The sequence below is a fragment of the Melozone crissalis genome, unplaced genomic scaffold (assembly GCF_028551555.1).
Source record: "Melozone crissalis strain CALT ecotype California unplaced genomic scaffold, PUWL_Pcris_2 ptg000017l_1, whole genome shotgun sequence".
NCBI lineage: Eukaryota > Metazoa > Chordata > Aves > Passeriformes > Passerellidae > Melozone > Melozone crissalis.
In genome coordinates this window covers 7,888,035-7,909,747 of record NW_026535795.1, presented here as the reverse complement: position 1 = coordinate 7,909,747, position 21,713 = coordinate 7,888,035, and the positions used below count along the sequence as shown (strand labels likewise).

General features: G+C 50.4%; 1 protein-coding gene across 1 annotated transcript in view; it reads left to right on the top strand.

Annotated features, from left to right (window-relative positions):
• The first annotated feature begins 9,847 nt into the window (after window positions 1–9,847).
• CTNNBL1 (catenin beta like 1) overlaps window positions 9,848–21,713 on the top strand; it is a 48,173-nt gene continuing 36,307 nt past the window's right edge. Inside the window, exons 1-4 of the mRNA XM_054274447.1 lie at window positions 9,848–9,930; window positions 17,257–17,445; window positions 19,591–19,697; window positions 20,561–20,702. Of these exons, the coding sequence (XP_054130422.1) occupies window positions 9,901–9,930; window positions 17,257–17,445; window positions 19,591–19,697; window positions 20,561–20,702 (468 nt within the window). The 5' untranslated portion in view covers window positions 9,848–9,900. The remainder of the gene's footprint in view (window positions 9,931–17,256; window positions 17,446–19,590; window positions 19,698–20,560; window positions 20,703–21,713) is intronic.

Below are 21,713 nucleotides of genomic sequence, written 5' to 3'. Positions count from 1 at the left end.
TGAGCAGGACCCCTGCTTCCTGCATCCCGTTCCATGCAGACAGGGGCATGGTCAAGGGACTGCAGCCGTGCCAGGGGGCTGTTCTGTGGCTCCTCTCATTGCTGAGCTGTGGCCATGCAGGCACAGCTCTCTGTGCCTCAATGAATGGCAAAGGGCACCTGAAGGTGCTGCCAGCAAGTTGGGCAGAGGCAATCTGACTTGGGGGACAGGGCAGGGGTCTGGCAGAGCTGCAGCAAAGCACAGGGGACAGCCAGGGCTGCAGTGGGTGCAAAGGGACAGAACCAGGCTTTTTGTGGGGCTGGTGGAAGAGATTTGTCCTGGGCTGGAGCTGGAGAATGGTCCCAGCTGGGGTCCCAGTGTGTGGAGGGACACCAGGGACACGCCCTGCCTGGGAAGTTGTGACAAGGCCAGCCTGCCAGGATGCAGGCATCTGTGCTGAAGCCAATGTGACCTCTGTGACCTCACCCAGGCTTTTACAGCTCAACGATCATACTTTCCCCCTTGGAAATTCCTGTGTGCGTCATCCCTGTTCCGAGCAGCCAAATGCATTTGCTGCTGGCAGAACTCTGTGTCTAAATCAAAAGGAAACATGAGCAGGAACCAGGGGCTTTGAGAACAGCCTGGTCACATGCATGGGGTCCCTTTGTATGACACGTGCCACAGTGCAGTGGTGGCGATGTGGGGAGGTCACCTATCTCTCCCGAGCAGCCCCGGCCCTTTGGCTGGTGCTGGGGGGGGCTTGCACTCTTCCTGCCCGGCTGCTGTGTGCCCGATGGGTGTCACGGTGTGGAGGGGCATCAGCGATGGCCCGTGCCACTCGTGTGGCACATGGCAGTGTGAGCCTGGCGTGCCCTCCGCCACCGGGCTGTGGGGCACGGACCCCCTGGGCTGGGCAGCCCCCTCCCCACCCGCAGCTCCTCCCAGTCGGTGCCGGTGCCTCCGGCGGCTCCTCCCGTCCCGTCCCGCCGGGTGTGGCGGCTCGGGGCCGGTTCCGTCCCGGTCCCGGCGCCGATCCCTCCCCGTGGCCGGCAGAGGAGGCTGTTGCTCCGCCGGAGCCGATCGGGAGCGGACCGGGCTGTGCCGGGCTCCGGCAGCGCCCCCCGTCCCCATCCCCGGAGGTGACCCAGCATGAGAAGAATGCGGAGCTGATGGAGCGGGTCCGGAGAAGGCCACGGAGATGCCCCGAGGGCTGGAGCACCTCTGCTCTGGAGCCAGGCTGGGAGGGCTGGGAATGTTCAGCCTGAAGAAGAGAAGGCTCCGTTACGGAGCCCAAGAGTTATGGCATCTTCTAGTGCCTAAAAAAGCCCCAAGGGAACTGGAGAGGGACTTTAGACAAGGGCATGGAGTGACAGAACAAGGTGGAATGACTTCCCACTGCCAGGGTTATATTAGAGATTAGGAAGGAATTTTTCCCTGTGAGGGCAGTGAGGAACTGGAACAGGCTGTCCAGAGAAGCTGTGGCCATCTCATCCCTGGAAGTGTTCAAGGCCAAGTTGGATAGGGGTTGCAGCAACCTGGTGCAGTGGAAGGTGTCCCATGTGCTCTCGGACTGCTCCCTGAGCTGGCACCATGGCTGCTGCTGGGTGCTGACATGAAAGTTCCTGTATATGACACTGTTCCTAGAGCTGGGGGAGCTGAAGGACATCAGTCAGGCCCACAGCTGTCCCCCAGCTCAGGGTGCCCAGCACAGGCAGGGTATTGCCTGCTACAGCCTTGCTCAGCCCTGCCTTGAGCTGTCCCTCACCATCTGGGGGTTAAACAGCGCTGGCTGCCTGAACACTCGCAGGGACTGCTGCTCAACAGCAGCTCTAATATCCCCCATCCATAATGCAGTGAAGCCAAGACAAGATGCAAGGCTCTAGGCTGGGCTGGTGCTGGCTGCTCACGGCTCTGTGCCACGCGTGGTGCCCGGCTGGTGGCACGGCCGCGCGTGGCGCCCGGCTGGCGGCACGGCAAGGCGGCCTCCCAAAATGGGGATTTTATTACAGCCATACATCACAGCAGTGCCTGATGCGGGCGGACGGCGGTGATTTTTCTTCATGGTTTACAGACAAATGAGGGGAAGGAAAATTGATGTGAACTTTGCTATAGCGAGAGGTCGGGCGCGGGCAGGGAGCTGGTTATGGATGAGCCAGGGACTGCTGGGGCTGCCTGTCCCTGGGGCCCCTCCCGGCCCCCTGCTCCAGGCTGGATGGATGGGAGCACTGGCAGGGACAGGGCTGGGAGCATCGTGTCCAGCACGGAGACCGTGCTGCTGCTTCAGGGGTTGGGAGAGCAGGGGCTGCCATCCCTGTGGAGGGATGCCTGGAGGGATGCTCTGCTGCTCAGGGGAACCATGTGAGCAGAGTTATTAATTCCAGCATAGTTTGGCCCTGCAGTGACAGGTGGGCTGCTGTCACTGGCTGCTGGTGAGACCTTGGCTGCTCTTACCACAATTAAAGTTGCCTCCAAACATCACAGTCCTGCCCAGTGTAAGATAACAGCTAATACCCTCCAATAGCAGTTATCAGCTTCTCCATATGGTCCATAAATATTAATACAATTCTAATTAGTTCCTTTAAGTACATTGCCTATATAAAATGTTTCCAGGACAATAAATCAGGAGCAGGTTGTCCGCTCACCCTGCTCATGCCCATTGCACAGGGACTGATAAACCCCATGGTTTATCATTAACCCCTCCCCTTAGATCCTGGGAGAAGAGGGGCCCAGGTGCAGTGTGTGAGCAGGGAACACCCTGTAACCCTCAGCAGCAGTAATTCTTTGATGTATTTCCCCAGGTGCACCTGGTTTGCATACCCAGTGATTTGCTCAATACCAGGACTGCCCATGTCTCATCCTGGCAGACAGTGGCTCTGGACTGATGGCTGTGTGTTGGTGTGCTCCTCTGGAAGATCTGTCCCAGCTGCAGCAGTGCCACGCATCCCCTGGCACAAGGCAGGGCTGCTGCTCTGTACAGACCCTGGCCTTCACCCCCACCTCTGATTCTTCCTTCTCCTGGGAGGTGATAGAGGTGACCATCCTGCTCAGAGCTCTCCTGTGAGCTGGAGGAGATGGGATCCCCTCAAAGGTGCTGTGTGGGGGTGAGTGTGCACACAGGGCGACACTGCTCACAGGGGTGCAAGGGGCACAGAGCACTGGCTGGGGCACAGACATTATGTCTGAGGGGAGCATGGTATTCATCCTTCCAGCACTCTGGCTTTGGCAGGACCGGAAAAGAACAAATACCAAACTCATTTGCTTGAGGAGGAATTAATACTGTGTGAAGCCTGTAGTGGATGATTTAGGAAGTGAATTTAAAATCTCAACACAAATAGATTTTTTTATAAGGTCAGAGGAAAGATTAAATGCTACAGACAAGCACAGCACTTGCCATTTCCAGCATCACTTTCACCATAAATATTTTGGGCTGGTGCTGTCCCTGCGCTGTGCACGTGGGTCTGAAGCTGCTCACTATGGCTGTGCTGGGTGAGCAGGGATGGAGGTCAGGATCATTCACCATCCCCTTCCTTACCAGGCTGCTGCAAGCACATGGAAGCAGCCAGTGATGCTCCATGGTGCGAGGAAGTGGTGCTGGTGTGTGTGGCCATGCTGCTGGGGGTACTGGAGCAACCAGATCCAGCTTGGGCAGGATCTGTTCCCAGACCCCTCTGGTTTTCCTGCCAGTGGTTCAGGGGGAATCCAAACTGTGGTGCTCACCGGGCATGGTGTGTGCCCATTGCCAGTTCCTGGCTCCTCCTCCTGGTCCCTGGCAGCAACCAGGATTGATGGCAAGAGATTTGAAAGGCTCCAAATGTGGAGGTTATAGCACTGAGCCACCTCCATCCATCACTGGCCATTCATTACCAAGTAACACCCTGCACACTGGGCTGATTTCACACCTTATCTGAACCCAGCAGCTGTGCCCTAAATCCTGAGTGCCGAGACCGTCTGGAGGAATTCGGCTGCCTGTGCTTAAAATTAGTGTTAGCATCTATCATTTCCCTACACCAAATGGCTTTTGTGTCGGCACTTGGCAGCGCTCATTCATCACCGGGGCTGCAGGCTGCCCAGCACCATGCCCTCTCTGTCACTGTCACAGGACCCCTTGTTGGCAAAATGTCACCCCAAGAACAAGTGCAGCAGCTTGGCCTCTCCTTTCAGCTGGCCTGGTTGGCAGTGCCAGCAGTGAGGGTGTCCTTTGTCCTCTCGGCATGGCAGGCACCAACTCTCCCTGTCCCTCCAGCCCCGCCACAGCCGGGCATCTGGCACGGGCACCACCTGACACGTGTCCCCTGGCATGGTGGCTCGCTGCCACGATGCCAGCACAGCCATGGGGCCGGGTGCCTGTGGCTGCAGTGCCCTCAGCCATTCCTGGTGAGGTGAGCTGCTCCTGGCAGGCTGGTGCTGCCGGAGCTGTCGGCGTGATGAAAAGCCTCCCGCAGCAATGCAGATAACATACAAGCACAGGTCAGGCGAGGCCCCTGTAGCCCATCCATCAGGCGCAGCAGCTACAGGCGCTCCTGGTGCCACCATCTGATGCACGTTATCCGGCACAAATGTGTTTCTTCCCCCAAGGTTAAACGGATGAGTGAGGTTCAGGCGCTGACTGCTCCGCCTGCCCCGCGCCAGCGATAAACGAGCTGCAAGAACCAGAGGGAAAAAAAAGGTTTGTTTTCTGTCAAATGCTCCTTTTGATGGTGCTGGCATGATGATGGTGGCAGTGCTGAGATGAGCGTGAGGATGGGACCTGCTCGTGGTGTGGCTGCAGGGTAGGCAGTGATGGCACCATCACAGCTGTGTTGGGTGATGGGCAAGAGCAAGGGCTTGGTGAGCTGCTGGAGTAGTGAATGATGCTGGCAGCAGGCGCCTAGTGTGCCCCCAGCGTGCTGTCAAGCCATGCCGGGCCTGGCAGGGATTGGATGGGATGATGGCGAGCCTGATCCTTCCTAGGGTGCCTGCCTGCTCTGGGTGCTGCCCCAGATAGAGTGCCAGGTGGGGATCCCCCACCCTTTGCAGTGTCCCTGCCAGGCTGCTGCTGCCCTGCTCAATGTCACACTCAGGGCCTGTCAACGTGAAAAAAGGTTTGCAGGCGATAAGCGATGGGGCTGCGGCCGCGCCGCGCCGCCCGCGCGTGATTTACTGCGGCGTCGCTAACGGAGCGCAGATTTTTCTTAATCTAAATTGAAAACTACTCAAGTAGAAAAATAATTTCATTGCTTCATCCTGAAGGGGCGGGGGAGAGGGAGGGGAAGAGCTGTGCCAGGGCAGGCAGGGCCACAGCTGCCTGCACCCCCTGGGCCACCGTTCCCCATGGCCTTGGGCAGCTCCTGCGCTGCGGACATGCGGCAGCTGCTCCAGCTCGAACAGAAAAACTGGGTTGTATGGGGAGGGGGCAGCTGCCAGGACTTAGCTCTGGGGTGTCAGGGCACACCCAGTCCCCGCTGGGATGCAGCCCCCCAGTGCAGGTTGATGCTGGCACAGGTGGGGATGTGCAGCCTCACAGATAGATTGGTAATTTGGAGCACGAGTGAATTCTGGGAGCATTTGCTGAGCTGGATAATAACGTGCCCAGTGAGCTGCATCCCATGCATGCTGCCAAATTAAAGAAATTTTTTTCTCCTTTAATTTAAAAGTCACCGTTGGGAAATCTCCACTGGCCGCAGAAGTGATTTCCCCTAGGCTGCCTTTCTGGAGAAATCTTTAATTTTGATTGTCACACTTTGTGGAGTTTATCTCAGGGAAGCAGAGCCATAAATAAGGTGCTGCTTCAGCACGCAGCCTCCAACTGTACCAGGACAGTGAGTGGCACTGCCACAGGTGAGGAGCAGGGACAGCCTGACCACAGGCACTCTCTCCCCTTGAACCTTCCTCTTCCCTCCCCCATCTACCCTCAGCTCAGTGCCTGCTTCTCACAGCCCGATTTCACAGGTCAGCAACCTTTAATTACCCGGGCCTGTCCCCACCCCTCCCACCAAATGATTCCCAGGTTCATGAAAATCTCATTAACCATGAGACCACAGCTGGGTTCCTGTGCTGGCACTGGAGCCCTCCAGCTCCTGCTGTGCTGTGGGCTCAGCCAGTGCTGTGTCCTGGCATCCAGCACCACGGGACCCCAGGACCAAGCACGCAGGGATCCTGGCCAGGAGCTGTGCCAGGCTTTCAGGGTGGGAAGGTGCCACTGGAGAGGGAGGGCACAGGCTGTGTTTTGCTCTGTGCTTACACCTTCACAGCCTCAGCTCAGCTGGTCACGGTACTGTGGGGCTGGAATGGGTGTCACGGTCAGACTGGGGAGGTGGCAGCTCCCAGGGCTTCCCCAGCACCTCTGGGGAACCAGCAGACAACTATGATAAGGGGTCTATCCTCTCCCTCCTGGGGCCTGGGGAGGGCATCTCCCAGCAGCTTCTGAGCAATTAAGAGGCGGTAAGGGATTCAGGCAGCTCCCTTCGGCACAGAGCCGGCACAGCAGTGCCGGGTGAGCTCAGGAAAGGTTACACCATTTGCATTTTACCCTTCAGTAATTCCAACACTTATGGGTGCAATTAAGCAGCAGCCTGGTGTTATGAAGCTATCAGGGCGGAGAGACCTGAATCCCAACGATCCTGCGTGCGTGCCTGTCCCAGACTGCTCCATCTGTCTGCGGTGACACCGCCGCGGTGCCGGCGGCTCGCAGGGATGGGCTGCGATTCCATCTCGTGCCCATTGTCCCCTTGCTGGTGGCTCAGCCCTGTCCAGACACCCAGGTTTGATACTCCTTGGAGGGGAGTGAGTGTTGGCATGGTGGAGCAGATCCAGGCCCGTCACCACAACAAAGCATCTGATCTGATGGTGCCCTCCAAAGGACAGCCCCTGGCCTGCTTTGTTGAGTGTGTAACCCCCTGATGGGGCAGAGCTGCATGGACCACGATGTCTGTCCCAGTGCCAGGGGCACATCTCTGCAGTGGAACAGGGTCTCCTCAATATTTGCTGGCCCCTACCCACTGTGGTAGGACTGTGGCCATTCTCCTTCCCTGCTTCAGTGGGACAGCAGGCTGGGAGAGCTGCTGCCTTCCCCTTTAAGCATCATCCCAGCTTAATTCGATGGTTTTGAGTCCCGGCTCATGATTTCTGCAGCAATTTGGGCTGAGATTTCTCTCTTTCCCTCCATTATCCACTCTGATTAACTCAGCTGGCCCTGTCAGCTCCCATTCCGGCGCGGGGAGCCCTGTGAGAGCCTGTTAAAATGCATGAGCCTGTGGCAGCCGCTCCACTGCCCAGCCAGGCTGAACCGAGCAAGGGGCTGCAGGCAGCAGGGCTGTGGTGAGGAGCTGGGGGCTGTGGGGGTCCAGGGATGGGGTGCAGGTGCTGTGGGGGTGCCAATGTCCCCCTGTGTTAGCATGGGGGTGCCCTGGCCAGAGCTGAGCCAGTGGGTGACCCTGTGGGGTGTGCAGGACCCAGTCACCCCCACATGCCAGGCTGTTCGGTGGCTGGATCTTCCCCCATGCAAAGGCTCATTTCCCATTCCAGCTCTGACTTGTTCCCTTTTTCTCATTTTAATAAAGACGAAAGCATCCGGAAACGCGGCTGCACCCGCCAAAGAGCGAGATCTGACATAATTAAAAAGTGGCTTCAATCAGGCTGTTTTCCTAATGGTTTGTCATATCAGCCCGCACGGCCCTGCACCCCCGGTGCTCCCAACCCCCTGAGGCATCATTTACATTTCTTAATAACCCCTCATTAATATTCATGACGTGGGGAGGGTAATAACGGCTGAGTGCACACCACTAATTCAATTTCAGCGAGCCTCAGTGTGTTTAGTTAATCACTGGGGGACCTGGGTTACTCAGTACAATTATTTATTCGGAATTAGATCTCGAGGCATCTGGGTTGAAACCTGAATTCGGAATAAAATTAAACCAGGATTCTCTTCCTCTCCTCCTCCTCCCCCCTCCGCTCCCATCCATGGTTCTGAGCATCCCCTGCAGCCCTGCTTTGCTGGGATGAGGATCTGGTGTTTTCCATGCTGAGACCATTGCATAAGCCCCATCTGCAGCTGCTGCTCTGTCCTGGCTCCTCTGTGCCCATCCAGGGAAAAGTGTCAGGAAAGGCCTGGGGACATGGTCAGCCCTGAGGGTGGTTCTCCATCCCCTGTGGAAGGAGGGTGCCTGGGAAGAGGAAGCCAGGAGTCCTTGTTCTCCTGACCAAGTCAAGTCCCAGGGTTTGCTCCAGCCTATCCAGAGCCTACAGCCCCTTACCCAGCTTTGCTGCATGTTTCACCTAGGAGAGGCTGGAGCCAGCCCCATGCAGCTGCTCATCTCCATCCTTCATTTATTTCCTTGAGAGCTTTTTTAATACTTTGATTTTGCTCCTGGTTTCGCTTTTTAATTCAATATTTTGTCCCTGTGCTCCAGCTCACCTTATTGGATAAAAATTCTGTTATTGCATCCTCCCCTGTAGGACTAGATGAGAATTTGGCTTCCCAGGCAGCAATGCAGAATGCAGTGCCTGGGTTCTTCAAATTCCTGCTTTTGTGGTTTTTTTTTTTTTTTTTTGAGTGTTGCCCCTGGCCTTTGAGTCCTGTCAGGGAGGAGGCCAGGTGAAGTGAACATTTTCTATCTTTTTCTTTAACAAGAAGCTCGAGGCAAAGGTGCCGGCCTCGCTCGCTGTGCTCAGGCTGGGGCTCTTCCTGTCACTGGTGGTTTTTGCCTTTCCTCAGCTCCTCCCAGAGCTGCTCCACTCTCTGGGAATGAGGTGGAGGGGAAGCCTCAGGGCAGGAGTAGCTCATCACATTCTGTGTGTGGTCAGTTCCTATCCCCACTTGTGCTTATCCCTGGGTGGGGGTCAGGCTTCCCAGAAACTGAATCCCGTTCCCAGTATGTGCCAGTACCCCTCCAGTGCCTCCAAATGTGGAGGTTTCACAGCTGGGGAATCATCTGAATGCTCAACATCCCAAAGCCAGACGAGCTAATAATTACCTCCTATTTATCTCATCTTTAACATGCAGATTTGTTGAGTTAATTTTGCCATGACCGATCTCCTATATTTTCTTGAAACAATGGGGGATGCGAGGGACTCCTTCAAAAACATTATATATTTTTTTAATTTTCTCAGATTTCTCAAACCAGACTCCTGCTGAGATAACTGCGTAATAGCTGCGATCATTATGAAAAATTATTTTAGCTCAAAACTGTTTTTTAAAGCACAGTTGAAATAAATTCAGTACGATTTTGGCCGAGTTGACTCTCTCCTAATTATTCTTATTTGTTAAATTGAGAAATGCCTCAATCTGTCTGGGGTTCTGCATCTTGTGGGATTACAGAGCGATTTGTCACGACCTCAGCAAGCAGAGGGGCCGTCACGGCGCTGCTGCCGCGCTCAGGGCCCGGTTATTGGCGTGTTTTCAAGGTGACAGCGGTTAATGACGCCGGGTATAAATAGAAATGTGTTGTCAATAACCGCTGGCAGCGCCTTTGCAAGGTTATGGAAAACGTGGCCCGTAAAACGCTGATTCCCGCTGGCCCGGGGGAGCGCTCGGGGGGCTCTGCCGGGTGTCGCTTCCCCCGGGACACAGCGGGGACGGGCCCGCCGTGGCACCGGCTGCTCGGGGCAGGGCAGGCCCTCCTGTCACCGGGGGTACAACGGGGTCTCGTTCTCTCCCTGCCCTGTGCCGTGTGGCACCGGGGGACAGGCGGGATGCCCCGAGCCCAGCCCCGAGACCCGTGAAGGACGGGGGTGACCCGGTGCCCCCTCCCGTTCGCGACATCCCCACGCTGCTTTACGGCAGTGTGGCGCCTCCTCCCTCTCCCTTTCCGGCACGGCCCACCCCGCCTCGCTTTCCGGCAGTGTGGCGCCCCCCACCCGGCCTGCGCTGCCTGCCTTACGGCAAGTGTCGCGCGGCCCCGGTGCTTTGCGACAGGTTCCCGGTGGCGGGGCCCGGTGGGTGCGATGGACGTGGGGGAGCTGCTCAGCTACCAGGTGAGCTCGGGGAGTTGGGCCGCGCTGGGGGTGTCGCGGAGGTGACCTCGTCCGTGGCCCCGCTGCGGCGGCAGCGACGCTGCCCCAGCTCCGGTGCGGCCGCGGGCCTGGGGCGGCCGCCGTGCGGGGCCTCACCGGCCGCACTCGCACGGGGGCTGGTTAAAGTTTTGGGGGTCTCTCCCCTTCTTCGGAGCGGTGGTAGCCGGTAGGAGCCGATTATCGGGGGCTCCGCGGCTTTGTCGGGGTCGCTTCGGCCGCAGATGAACAGATTGTGCCCGCCTGAGCTGGAGCGGAGCCTGAGCTCCTCCCGTGGCTGTTCTAGCGTGTCTGTTTCTCCCTGTTTTATCTCAAAACCCATTCAATTTCATTTTTATCAAAATACGTTTTAAAAAGCTTTCTTTATAAAAGTTTTCCTTTACTCGGAGCGTTTTCTTCCTTTGCCCTGCGGTCACTGATGGCGCGTTGTGTGCAGGTATCGAGTGGTTTATTATTTATCGAGTGGTTTATTGTCCAGGAGCAGATTTCAGGTGTTCCTGTGAAACAGGGAATGAGGGCATGAACTGCATGAACATTTTGACACCTTGGCTGGGATAATGCCGGGCTTGGTTTCACTTCTCAGCCCGCCTGCAGCCGTGGGGATTCCCTGGGTGAGGAAAACACCCCGAGGCAATTTCAGCCTGTAGGTGTGGCCAGGTCTGCTCCGAGCTGAGAGCACAGAATTCCTGGTGCTCTCCTGGTGTGCAGGGAATTCCTGGTGCCCTCCTGGTGTGCCTCATTCCGTGGGGCACGGAGGTGAAGGGAGTGTCTTGCTGTTCACTCCGTGTTTGTGCTTTGGGAATGTGGTGTTGGGAGATGCTCAGGGGAAAAGGGGAAGTTGCTGTTGGGTTTGAGAAGTTTCTCAGCCGTTTTCCCAATGGTATTGAAGTTTCTGGGGCAGTCTGTCTTTGAGAGCTCCACTGGATTCTTCCTTGATAATCTCCAGGATGTTTCCCTCTGTGGATTGCTCTGTCTCAAACATCCCTCCACATCCTGCTGCATGCAACAGCACAGCCCTGCTGCTCTGAGATCCATTCCACCTCTGTATTTCGCTGTCTTTTTCAAATGTGATTTCTCAACATCAAATTAGAATTCTCATTTCTTACATTCCTATGATTCTTTGGCCTTCTCCACCCCATCTGGGGCTTAGCTATGTCATCCCTTACATGTCTGGCATGCAGGTTAAGGCACAGAGAGGTAAACCTGAATGAACTTTGTCATTTTTTAACCAAGTTCCAGCTTGGGGTTTTGTTAGGTGGTTTTTCTCTTGCTCTCAGAATGTGAACTCCCCAGGATTCCCTCCACTCTGGAGGGAAGTGTCCATCCACTTTGCTTGGCTCACTTGGATTTTGTGCAGTTTTCCCTTGGATGAGCTTTCAGCACGGGCGGGGGGTGATTGCTTGTGACCGTGGGGGCTCTATTCTGTCAAGGTAAAGAAGTGCTGCTTAGCTGCAGGGTATCTAAATTTTAATTCCATTTCTTGCTGCTAAAATTGTTCTTAGCTGTGGGGAAAAGCATTCTGCAGCTTTCAGCCAACTGCTGAAATAGTTCCTGAAGGATTTGCCCTGGCTCTGTGCTCTCCTGGGCTCTCAGCTGAATGCAGGTGGTTCTTGCGTCTCTGGCTGGGGTGATGCTTTAGGGAGCATTAGAAGTTAGTGGTGCTGAGTTCAGACCTCCAGAACTGGGTACAGTGATGAGTACAGGTAAAAGAAGTGGAGGAGGAGCAGGCAGGCAAATAGCTCCGATTCTGAGAAAATGAGATTCCCTTCTGTGAGGGCATTTGCTGCTGAGAGGTGCAGGAAAATAGTTGCGAGCAGCAGATTTCACTGCCTCCCAGCCTGTGGGTCAGGCTCTGCCTTTGGGGAGGGTGGCTTGAAGGAGATGGCCAGGGGAGGGTGGCTTGGCAGCTCCCCCAGCAGCTCCTGGCCCACTCCAGCTCTGGATTTGGGATCTTCCCTGCTCTGGGCTGGCTCAAGGTCTCCTTGGCTGTCCTCAATGCAGGCATGGTACCGGCTGTCAGGGAGGTGGTGTGATGCCTCAGCTCTCTGATTTTAATCTCTGGCTGCAAATGAGTTGGTCTTCTTAACCTCCCTCAGCACAACCCAAAATAATTGCTTTCCTCTTAGACTGTTTTGAATTTTCTCCTCTAAATGTGTAATCTGTGCCCTTGCTTCGGCAAGAAGATGTTCTCCCTCAGAGCCAAACTTGGCGTGGAAGACTGCAGGCACCGTGCCACCAATTCAGCACCAAGTGTCTGCCAGAACGGGAAAAGAAACCTCTTGCAACAAAAAATACAATTAAACAGCACCTGGCCGTTTATCCAAAGCTCAGGAATCCATAAACTTTACGTGTTGCTGCAAAACAGTTGCAGATGGTCTAAAGTGATGATTAAATATTGCTGCTGTTTGCCCAGATCCTCCACGTTTGGTCTCTGATTACAGAGGGTAATTAAGAGGACAAAGCCAACTCCGGGCCTATTCAGAGTCTTCTTTCAGTTGTCGTGGGAGGGAATAAGGGAGGTTATTTGAATTCTCATTAACGGCAGATTTCATCAGTGTGAGTGATCATTGCAATACTGATTGTCAGTAAGATCAAGCAGCAGAGGAAGCAGTAAGTGCTGGAGTGAGATCTGCTGGGTGATCTCCCCGGGGTTTGTCGGGGTTCAGTGCAGTGTGTACAGGGATGGATCTCTGTGTATCATCATTTCTGCTGCTGGTATGGATGATTTGCTGTCAATTTGCATTGTAATGGATGCATCTGATGGTAGGGGCAGTTCAGCTGAGCTGGTTGTGGCTACTCACAGCATTATTACCCCAGTAGCTCTGCTGCTGGCAGTTAAAACAAGGAGCTGACATTGGCTCAGCTGTCTGCCTCATCCCTTGGCTCTGCTCCTGGGAGTACAGCCCCATGCTGCCAGAGCTGTGCTCTCACAGGATGGCACATGAATCTCTAGTTTACTTCCCAGGTATTGTCTTTGACCACCAAACCAGGGGGTGTCAAGAAAGATCCCTGTCATACACCTCCCTGATATGTTCCTTGGATGGTTCAGAACCTTGCAAGGGAGTCTGGAGGGCACAGGAGTGCATTCCCTCTGAAATTAATAATCTGTATCCATGTGGGTACCTGTCATTGCATTTGCGCCTGTCATTGCATTGTCATTGCATTTGCCTCAGATTGTGTGATTTGGGAGCTCTTGAGTCTCTGAGATTTTTGATTTTCCTGAGGTACCGGTTCTTCCCGATTTTAGCACTCAGATCCTGCACCATTTAGAAGTGCTGTGTGTCATGGCTCAGGAAGAAAAAGCATGGGAAAGTGAGATTGATCGTAGCCTGGTTTATCACAAACATTGGAAACAAAATTAGGAAGTCATTGAAGATTCCTCTGGAGATTAGGATCCCAAACTGACAGCTGCTCTGCTGCTTTCTGAGTGGCTCTTTGGAGCAGCCTGGGATGTGGGCACAGAAGCTGCATCATTTATAAAGATTTATTTCAGATTTCATTAACAAAAAATTCCTGAGCCTCACAGTAATGAGGTTACTTACAAAACAGATACCTTAGTAATATGAAACTCCTGAGTATTTCCTGAGTAATATGAAACTACCGAGACTCTCTAAACCTTCCTTATGTTTGGCAAAGGCTGAAGCAATCAGGATTCTGAGAAATGTGTGTTCTGATTTTGTGGTGTACTTAACCCTGATATTAATGTGCAATCACTGCCTGGAGGGAGCCCAGGGGTGCTGGCAGATTATTGTGCTTTGATTTAGGACATTGTTTCCCTGTTCCTCATGTGACATGTGGCTGATGCTGCTCCTGCTGCCCACACTGAGGTCAGGCTTGGCCTTGCCAGACCAGGACCTGTGTCAGGTGTGTCAGGGGAAAGTCTGTACCAAAGGCTGGGCCCCAGGGAGTGTCTGTCAGCCAACAGGCACAACCAGTACAGGAGGACTACAAGAGAAAGGGAAAGATAATCCTCCAGTTCCCAATTACCAGCTTCTGTTTACTTTATCATATTTTATAAACAGTAGCTTTTTTTAAACCCTTTTGTATTCATTGGTTTCTGTGTGGTGCTATCAGTGTTAGATTTAAATGAAAATGCCTGCTGAATAAATTACTGTGAATGCCCTGCATTCATCAGGAACAGAATTAAGCTTAGCTAACATAACAACTGAAAAATGCTTTTCTTGTGCATTTTCAAATGAATTCTAACTTCTTGCCAGATTCACCTTAGCACAGCTAAGTAAAAAATCCCCACATTTTGTTTATCAAACGATTAACTTTCTCTTTTCTACCACAAAGGCAGAACTTGTGCAGATGTCTGTGAAGCTGTGGAATTGGTTAAATAAATGTGTTTGGACACAATCTGTGTGTTTGCTGAGCGAAATGCACCGGGCTCGGTGCAGCAACCTATGAGCTTAATTCTTGCTAGTTGGTGAGAGTCCTTTGCAAAACACAAATGCAAACCCAAGATGAAAATCAATGAGCAGAAAGTAATGCCTGCCTTAAATCAGTTGTTCATGACTGTGCATCCCTTGTGGAATGAGCAGGACCCAGGTGTTCCACTCAGGCCTTGGTTTCTTGGCTTTAATAAGCGCTGGTTGGGAACAGCAATGTTCTTAGCGAGGTTTTTGCATAACATCAATAAGGAGAGGCAGAGCCTTAATGCCTGCTTAATAGCGTTTGCCCGAATTCAATTACTGCCTATTGCCAGGCTCTGGCAGCGTTAATGATCACACACGGGGCACTTCCCTGATTTATCATAATGATTCTGCTCCGTGGTACAGAGCCTCCCCCAGCAATGCATAAATACAAAAAAGGGGAAAATAATTGAGATGGAAGCAAGGGTGTAAATTCTGATCTTGAGGATTGTGTACTCAGAGGAAATGGGGATGGTTTCATGATGGAGTTTTAGTTTAAGTTTTGTTCTGAGATGCAATCCCTTCCTATGGCACATGACTCTGCATCTGATAGACCCCCTGCTCCCTCAGCCTCTCATTACACCTCAGGCTTTGGTCCTTTTTAATGTTTAGAAATAAGAGTGAGGATTGGCATTCCAATTCCAAATTAGGAACATCCATGACAAATCTTGTTGAGATTAGATGTAAATTTTGGGATTTATGTCACTAATAGCTGTATTTGTGACAATTATCTGTCAAAGATGGTTTAGGATGGTATTACCAAGGAGTGAATGGAAGGACAGGGGAAGGGCAGGGCCCCTTGTGGCATCAAGGACATTGAGTAAGGAGTATGGATTTACTGAAGTTTTTTCCTTGGATGATGTCATTTAGAAGAGCACCTTTTCCTTATTCTTTTTATGGGTTTGCTGGTTGCTCAGGGAGTGTTTGAATTATTAGTTGTTGTCAATGACACATTTGTTTCCAAATGGATCTATGTGAAATTATATTTTAATGTACCTAGAAGATAAGTAATAGGAATCTGCTTAAAAAAAACCCAATCCACAAAACCCTCCAAGCAAATAAATTTTTCATTTCAGAGAATCTCTGGGTATGCTTCCACGTCATGGCTATTGAATTATGAGCTGAGTAACTGCTTTAAAAGTGCATGGAGGCACTTTAGAAGCGTTTTAAGTCAGGAATGTACCATCTGTAATGGAAATGGCAGAGAAGATATAGAGAGAAAGCAGACAGATAACAGAGCTTGAACAGGTTTGCCTGGGAGCGAGCAGATACAGCTCTGATTTGTGCTAATGTGTTGTCTGGGAAACTTGATTCTGCGTCTTCCCTAAAGTGGTGACAAGGTGGTAACCCTGAAAACAAGGTGATCCCAGCCAGGCTGCTCTCTGGCCCCTGCTTCTTAACTATAATTAACTCCTCATGTGCTTTTTGGGCCTGGCTGGGGGTTTTTATTTTTTTACATCTCCTGAAAGCAGCATTTTCTCTGGAGCAGATGATTTACCAGCTTGTCATTGCGCTGTGCCCCTGGTGCAGTGCATGGCAGAACTGGAACCACAGCTGGATTCCCTTAGGAGCCTGCAGCCCAAAAGTTCCCAACCTGCCAGGGAGCTGGAAATTCCCATCTTGATGCTCACACTAGTGCCAGACCTGTCAGGAGAATGACACTGTCGCTTATTTCCTCTGTACCTTTCTTTGGATCAAACATGAGAAGGATCTCAGTCTCACATGAAAGCAGGGCCTGTGTTCATGGAAGCCTGGTGTGACTTCTGCCATTTTAGACAAAGGGTCCCACAGAGCAGAAGAGCAGGGGCTGCCTGCCAGGTGCTGTTTTATAAATTAAAATGGACATGTGTTAGACTTAATGAGGTTACAAAATCACCTACCAGGTGACTTGAGCAGTGTTGCAAAGTAAATGTATTTTTGTTATTATTTTCTTATTCTTGATGCATACACTCCTTTTAAATAGTAAAGAATAATTAAGCTTTGTTTTGTTGTAGTTATAGAACATAGAGTACTGTTCCAGCTTGGTTGTCCTTCAAAAATGTGAGAGACCAAATTTAATGTCCTTGGAGCTTTTGAGGGGAAAATTTTTTCTTCTGTTGCAAATACTTTTATCCCTTTCTGCCTGAATGAAAACATGGGATTAGGATTAATAGACTTCTTCTTGTCCTTGGCCAATTACCTTTAATTTTGACAATCAACTAGAAATAGTGGGATAAAATAATAGGAATTGTTTTTTCCAAGCAAAGCATGATGTTTTGGGCACTGTTTAATCCAGTGCCAAGCCCCTGCAGAGCTGCAGCAAGCGGCAGTCCTCTTTGTCCTCCCTACTCTGAGTTGGGTTTATTCTGCTTTTGCTTGTCAGCAAACTTCAGACAGAAGGATGGGGGTGAAATGGGAGGCACACAGGAATTCAATATAGTCTTGTGTATGTTGTGGGTAAAAAATTATCGTTCTCTGCTGTCTGCTGAGCATATCAGTCTGCTGGCTGTGAAATGTGGGGTTGTCTGAGCTGAGTCAGCAGCCTGGGGTTCCTTGATGGGCAGCTGTGCCCCACTGAGCAGGGCTGCTCGGCCACTCCTTGTCTGTGCACTCCTTGTCCTTGCTGTCTATGAAGATATTTTCCCGTGAATTGTGTTCATAGATCAAAGAAGGTAGGATGTTGACACAGCTCTTGGCAGAGGCATTCATCTACTCATGTGATGTTCCACTTCACTAAATTAATTTCCTTTCCAGTTTTCAGAGTTGTTAAGTGTCGTGTAAGCAAATCTTTTAAACCTGTAAGAATTTCCTCTGTATGGTTTGTAATATTGGTATTCTGGTTTGCAAGGGTCACTAAACACTTGTATTCATTCACCTTTTTTTTGTGTGACTTCAGCCCAACAGAGGGACAAAAAGACCCCGTGATGAAGAGGAGGAGGAAATCAAAGCACGTCGGAAACAAGCCAGTGCCCGAGAGCATGGCCGTCACAGGGAAGAGGAGTCTGCTGCCCTGGAAGAAACTGATGATGAGAAGAAGAAACTCCTTCAGATAATTGAGAGGGATGGAGAAGAGGAAGATGAGGAAGTAAGTCCTCTGGGAAAGGAGAGGCAGTGGAAATAACCAAACACTAAACTCCTTCTCTGTGATTCCCATTTCTTGCCGTGTAGGTGGTGAGGCTTAACGTGATTTTTCTGTGCTCATACAGCTTCAGGTCGTGGGTTTGCTTTCTTGCCCTGCGGGGTGTTCATTAATTTCAAATTTCTCAGCTGAGGATTTAAAGTGGGGACAAAAGGGAGAAGGCTTTCAAGTCTAATCTCTGTTTGTTCTGAGAATACCCAGATCACCTTCTAAAGTATATTTTTAGGAAACAGTTTCTGTGTTCTAACCAATTTCCTGACTATTGTTCTCATCAGTACCCCCAACCATGCAGCTTCTCCCCCTCTTTGTAGCTGTATAGCAGCAGCAAATAAACAAACATTCTTCTGTACAAGAAAGGTCTTGGGTCAGAGGAGGGGGGTGGCAGCTGTCAAGGGTAAATGATTTCAAGCCTTGGAGACAGAAATCCAATGCTGCATTGGCCTTTCTGCCAAGGGCCAGGGAAAAGATCACTTTATAAATGTGACACATGGATTGGTATAAATCTAGAAGATATTTGCTTCCTGCTGCCTGTGTCCTGTTTGATAAAAAAACAAGTGATATTCACCACTGCAGAATCGTGTAGCTTTGTAAAATATCATTGTCCTTTGTATACAGCATTGCCAGCATCCGTCTTTAAGAATCTCCCTCTTTTTTTGATGTTGAGCTATTGCCATGACAGTTGTTGCTGATAGTAGAGGAAGATAATGCAGGATTTCTGTAGCATTTCAGCTCCAGGGAGGATGGATCGAGAAAAGAGGAGTCCTCCTGACTGGCTGGAGTCTTGTGGATTCCTGCAGTGTGCCAGTCCCTCATCTCTGTCAAGTGGAGTCCTCCCAGCCAGACATTTTGAAGGCTGAAAGTCCAGGCTTTAGAATCCAAATATCTTGTTTATTACTTTGGACTGCAGTTAATATAAGTGCCATTAAAATGTGCTTTGTCCCAGTAAATTTGATGTGAAGAAGCTAATCTGTAGGACACTGCAATACTGAATGCAAATTCAATACAAGATATAAAGCAGATCCTAATGGAGATATCATAGTGATATGTGTTAGAGGAAGCAAAGAATCAAAGGGAACAGAAGGAAGCAGTGTCAGCATGTGTGGGTTGAAATCCCAGTGCAAGAAGAATGTGCTTTGGGCACTGTAGTATTGATTGGCTGAATGGGGTGGTGACATGAGTGGGATGGCAATGAGACAGGTTGGGCAAAGGAACGGAGGAAATCCAATCATAACTGAAGGCTGGGGCTGGTGTTGTTATTGTAATGGAGTTTGCTGAAGAAATGGAGGTTTTCTGTCTCATACCAGATTGCTGCTTAGAGTCACTGACCAAAGAATCTGCAGCACCAGCAGCAGCTCTTGCTTTAATCCTGAGGGGCACTTGGCCAAAGATGGGAGGGTGTCTGGTTTGGTTTTTGTTTTGAGAGCTTCTCTTAAATAGTGGTTGTAACACAGTCAGAGGAGAGGGAAGAGGTTACACAGGGAAATCTATATCATCAATTTTTTAATAAAAGAAGTGCATTAAAGTCATAAACTAAGGAAAATGTTTGTAGGTGTCAGGGAGGCAGCTGAGGTTGTATTGCTGCTGTACAGTAAATATACAACTCCAGCTGAGAAACACCTTAGGAGCATTTACAAAATAAAGAGAAAATACTAGAGTAGAATATTGATTTATTTTTTTCTTTAGGAAAAGGCTTTAAGATAACAGTGAAAGCTTATCCAAGTGAGGAAAATGCGGAAGAACATAACTTCAGGGCAGTTAAATGTAGACTTCAAAAAAACAATAGCACAACAAGGGACTTCTGCAGAGAAGCTCTGTGGGCACAGGCTGTGAGTGCAGGTTTGCTCTATGTCAGAAGCAAAAAAACCTCGATATGAGCTGGTGGTGCCAGGTTATAGCAGGTGTGGAAGAGCAGCTCGAGGTCTGAGCTGGAGTGGGCGGTGATGGCCTGTGAGGTATTTGGCAGCTCTCTGCAGGGAGATTCCAGAGCTGGCTGGAATTCCCAGGGCCTGGGCCTGGCTGCAGTCCCACCACATTGCTGATATTTCTTCAGCCATTCAAAGCTTATTTTTCTGCCTTTTCTCATTTGGTCAGGAGGAACCTTTGGATGAAAGCTCAGTGAAGAAGATGATTCTCACCTTTGAGAAGAGATCCTACAAAAACCAGGAGCTGCGGATCAAGTTTCCCGATAATCCAGAGAAGTAAGACTGTGCTTAACTTTTCTCCCTTTGATTTTAGGTGTAAGCCTAAATAAATTGCTGGAATATAGAGATGTTTTCAGTTACATAAGGCTTATGTAACTGCAGTTATTGCCTTGTAGTTCTTCTAAATATTATTTGAAACTGACTTTGTTATTTAAAAATGCCTTTATTGAGACTCTGGTGGGGCCAATATATGGCTGGCAGCACAAAAACCATCATCAGCAATAATTAAAGGTTTCATTCCATCATTTGATGTGAAGGTGTGTGCTTGCATACCAGCCAGAGGTCTGTGTGGGGAGCAAATCATTTCATGTTACCCAGTCCTGTGGTGAGGAGAACAGCTGGGATGGGCTCCAAGAGCCAGTTGTGTGTTTGTGTCCTTGAAGCCTCTTCCTCCCTTCAAGATGTTCTGTTATTCACTTTAAAGGGATTTCTTCCTACAGTTCAGTGCCATTATTTTTTGTCCAGTTTGCTGTCCTTTGCCTTACCATATATTTATGGACTTCAGACTCTTACAACCCACATACTAATACGTGCTAGCTAGGGAAAGTGCAGCACTCTGCAGAATTTATTTTAAAAGCAAGCCTTCTCATGTGTGGCTGCAGCATCTTGATTTTAATTTCTTCTTGAAATTCTAGAACTGATTTAGAAAATTGGAACAAATCTGCTTATTTACTCTATGTAAATTACACAGTAGAAAGTTTATGCTGCTGCAGGATTAAACTTCAAGGAACAGGTGTAGGACAGGGAGGATAGAAATGCTGGTGCCATGTGCACCTGGGGTGACAAGTCCTATGTGGTGTCTCCTGGAAGGTAGTGGTCTCTTCTTGCCTTTTTGTTACCCTTTTTTTGTCTTGCCTCAGGTTTATGGAGTCAGAGCTGGATTTAAATGACATCATTCAGGAAATGCACGTGATCGCGACGATGCCCGGCCTGTATCACCTGCTGGTGGAGCTGAACGCTGTGCAGTCTCTGCTTGGGCTGCTGGGACATGACAACACAGATATCCTTCAGTTGCTAAAGCAGCTCTCATGGGAGAGGCTTTCTACAGACTTTTCTGTAATCTCTCATATCCTCTTTCCTAGGCTCCTGTAGATGTTTTTCTCCTCTTCCCACCACACTGAATTTATGTGTTGGTTTTTCATTTTTTTTCCCAGTGAAAGCCCTCTTTGTTCAAGTAATATTGATTCTGAATTTTTTTCAGTGCTGTTATTCTCCTTTCTTGTTTTATGACCCTTTCATCTAGTTTTGACTGGCAGTGTTAAGAGTGTGAGCAGATGAGCAGCACAGGAGAAGTGAAGGCCTGGGCTTAGCAGCAATAATCTCAGACTGCAAACTTTGGAATAGCCTCAGTGAAAATGAAACTATTTTACCCCTTCTTGCTGAGAGCTGGGCTGTCAGACTGTCAGACTGTTTGTGATGGACTAGCTCACCACATGCTTCACCTTAGGTTGTAAATGTGCCCTCTTCATGTGCCCATACTTTTGGTTTGCTGTGCACAGAGCTCAAGGCTGTGGGTGGCCCATCTGGTTAAGTACATTTCCAGAGACAATTCCATTTCCATGCTCAGTGAGGTCCAGTGTCACTGACCCTGATCCCTCTATGCACCTGGCTCTTGTACCTCTGGAGCTCTGAGGGCATCTGAGAGAGAGCTTCCTATTTATGTAGTGTTGATCAAAACCAGTGCCATTTTTTGAGTATCCTGATGCTTTGATGCTTAGCTGTCAGCTGGGAGCTGGCACTATGCCCAGCTCACCACTGTGCAGTCTGTAAAAGCAGACCTCAGACCGCTTTGCTTGTAAAATATTCTACAGCAGATTAAGCTGAAAAATTGTTACATGACTTGGGAGATTGCATGTCTGTGTCCTGAAAATATCTGTGGGTGGAGGGAGCAGTGAAGCCCTGTGGAAAGGGCACTGCGTGTCGACTTGAGTCTCAGGCAGTCCTTTTTCCATTTTTATTGATCCATGGCCTTAGGAAGGTAATTTATTCTTTGCTTCTTTATGTGTAAAGCAG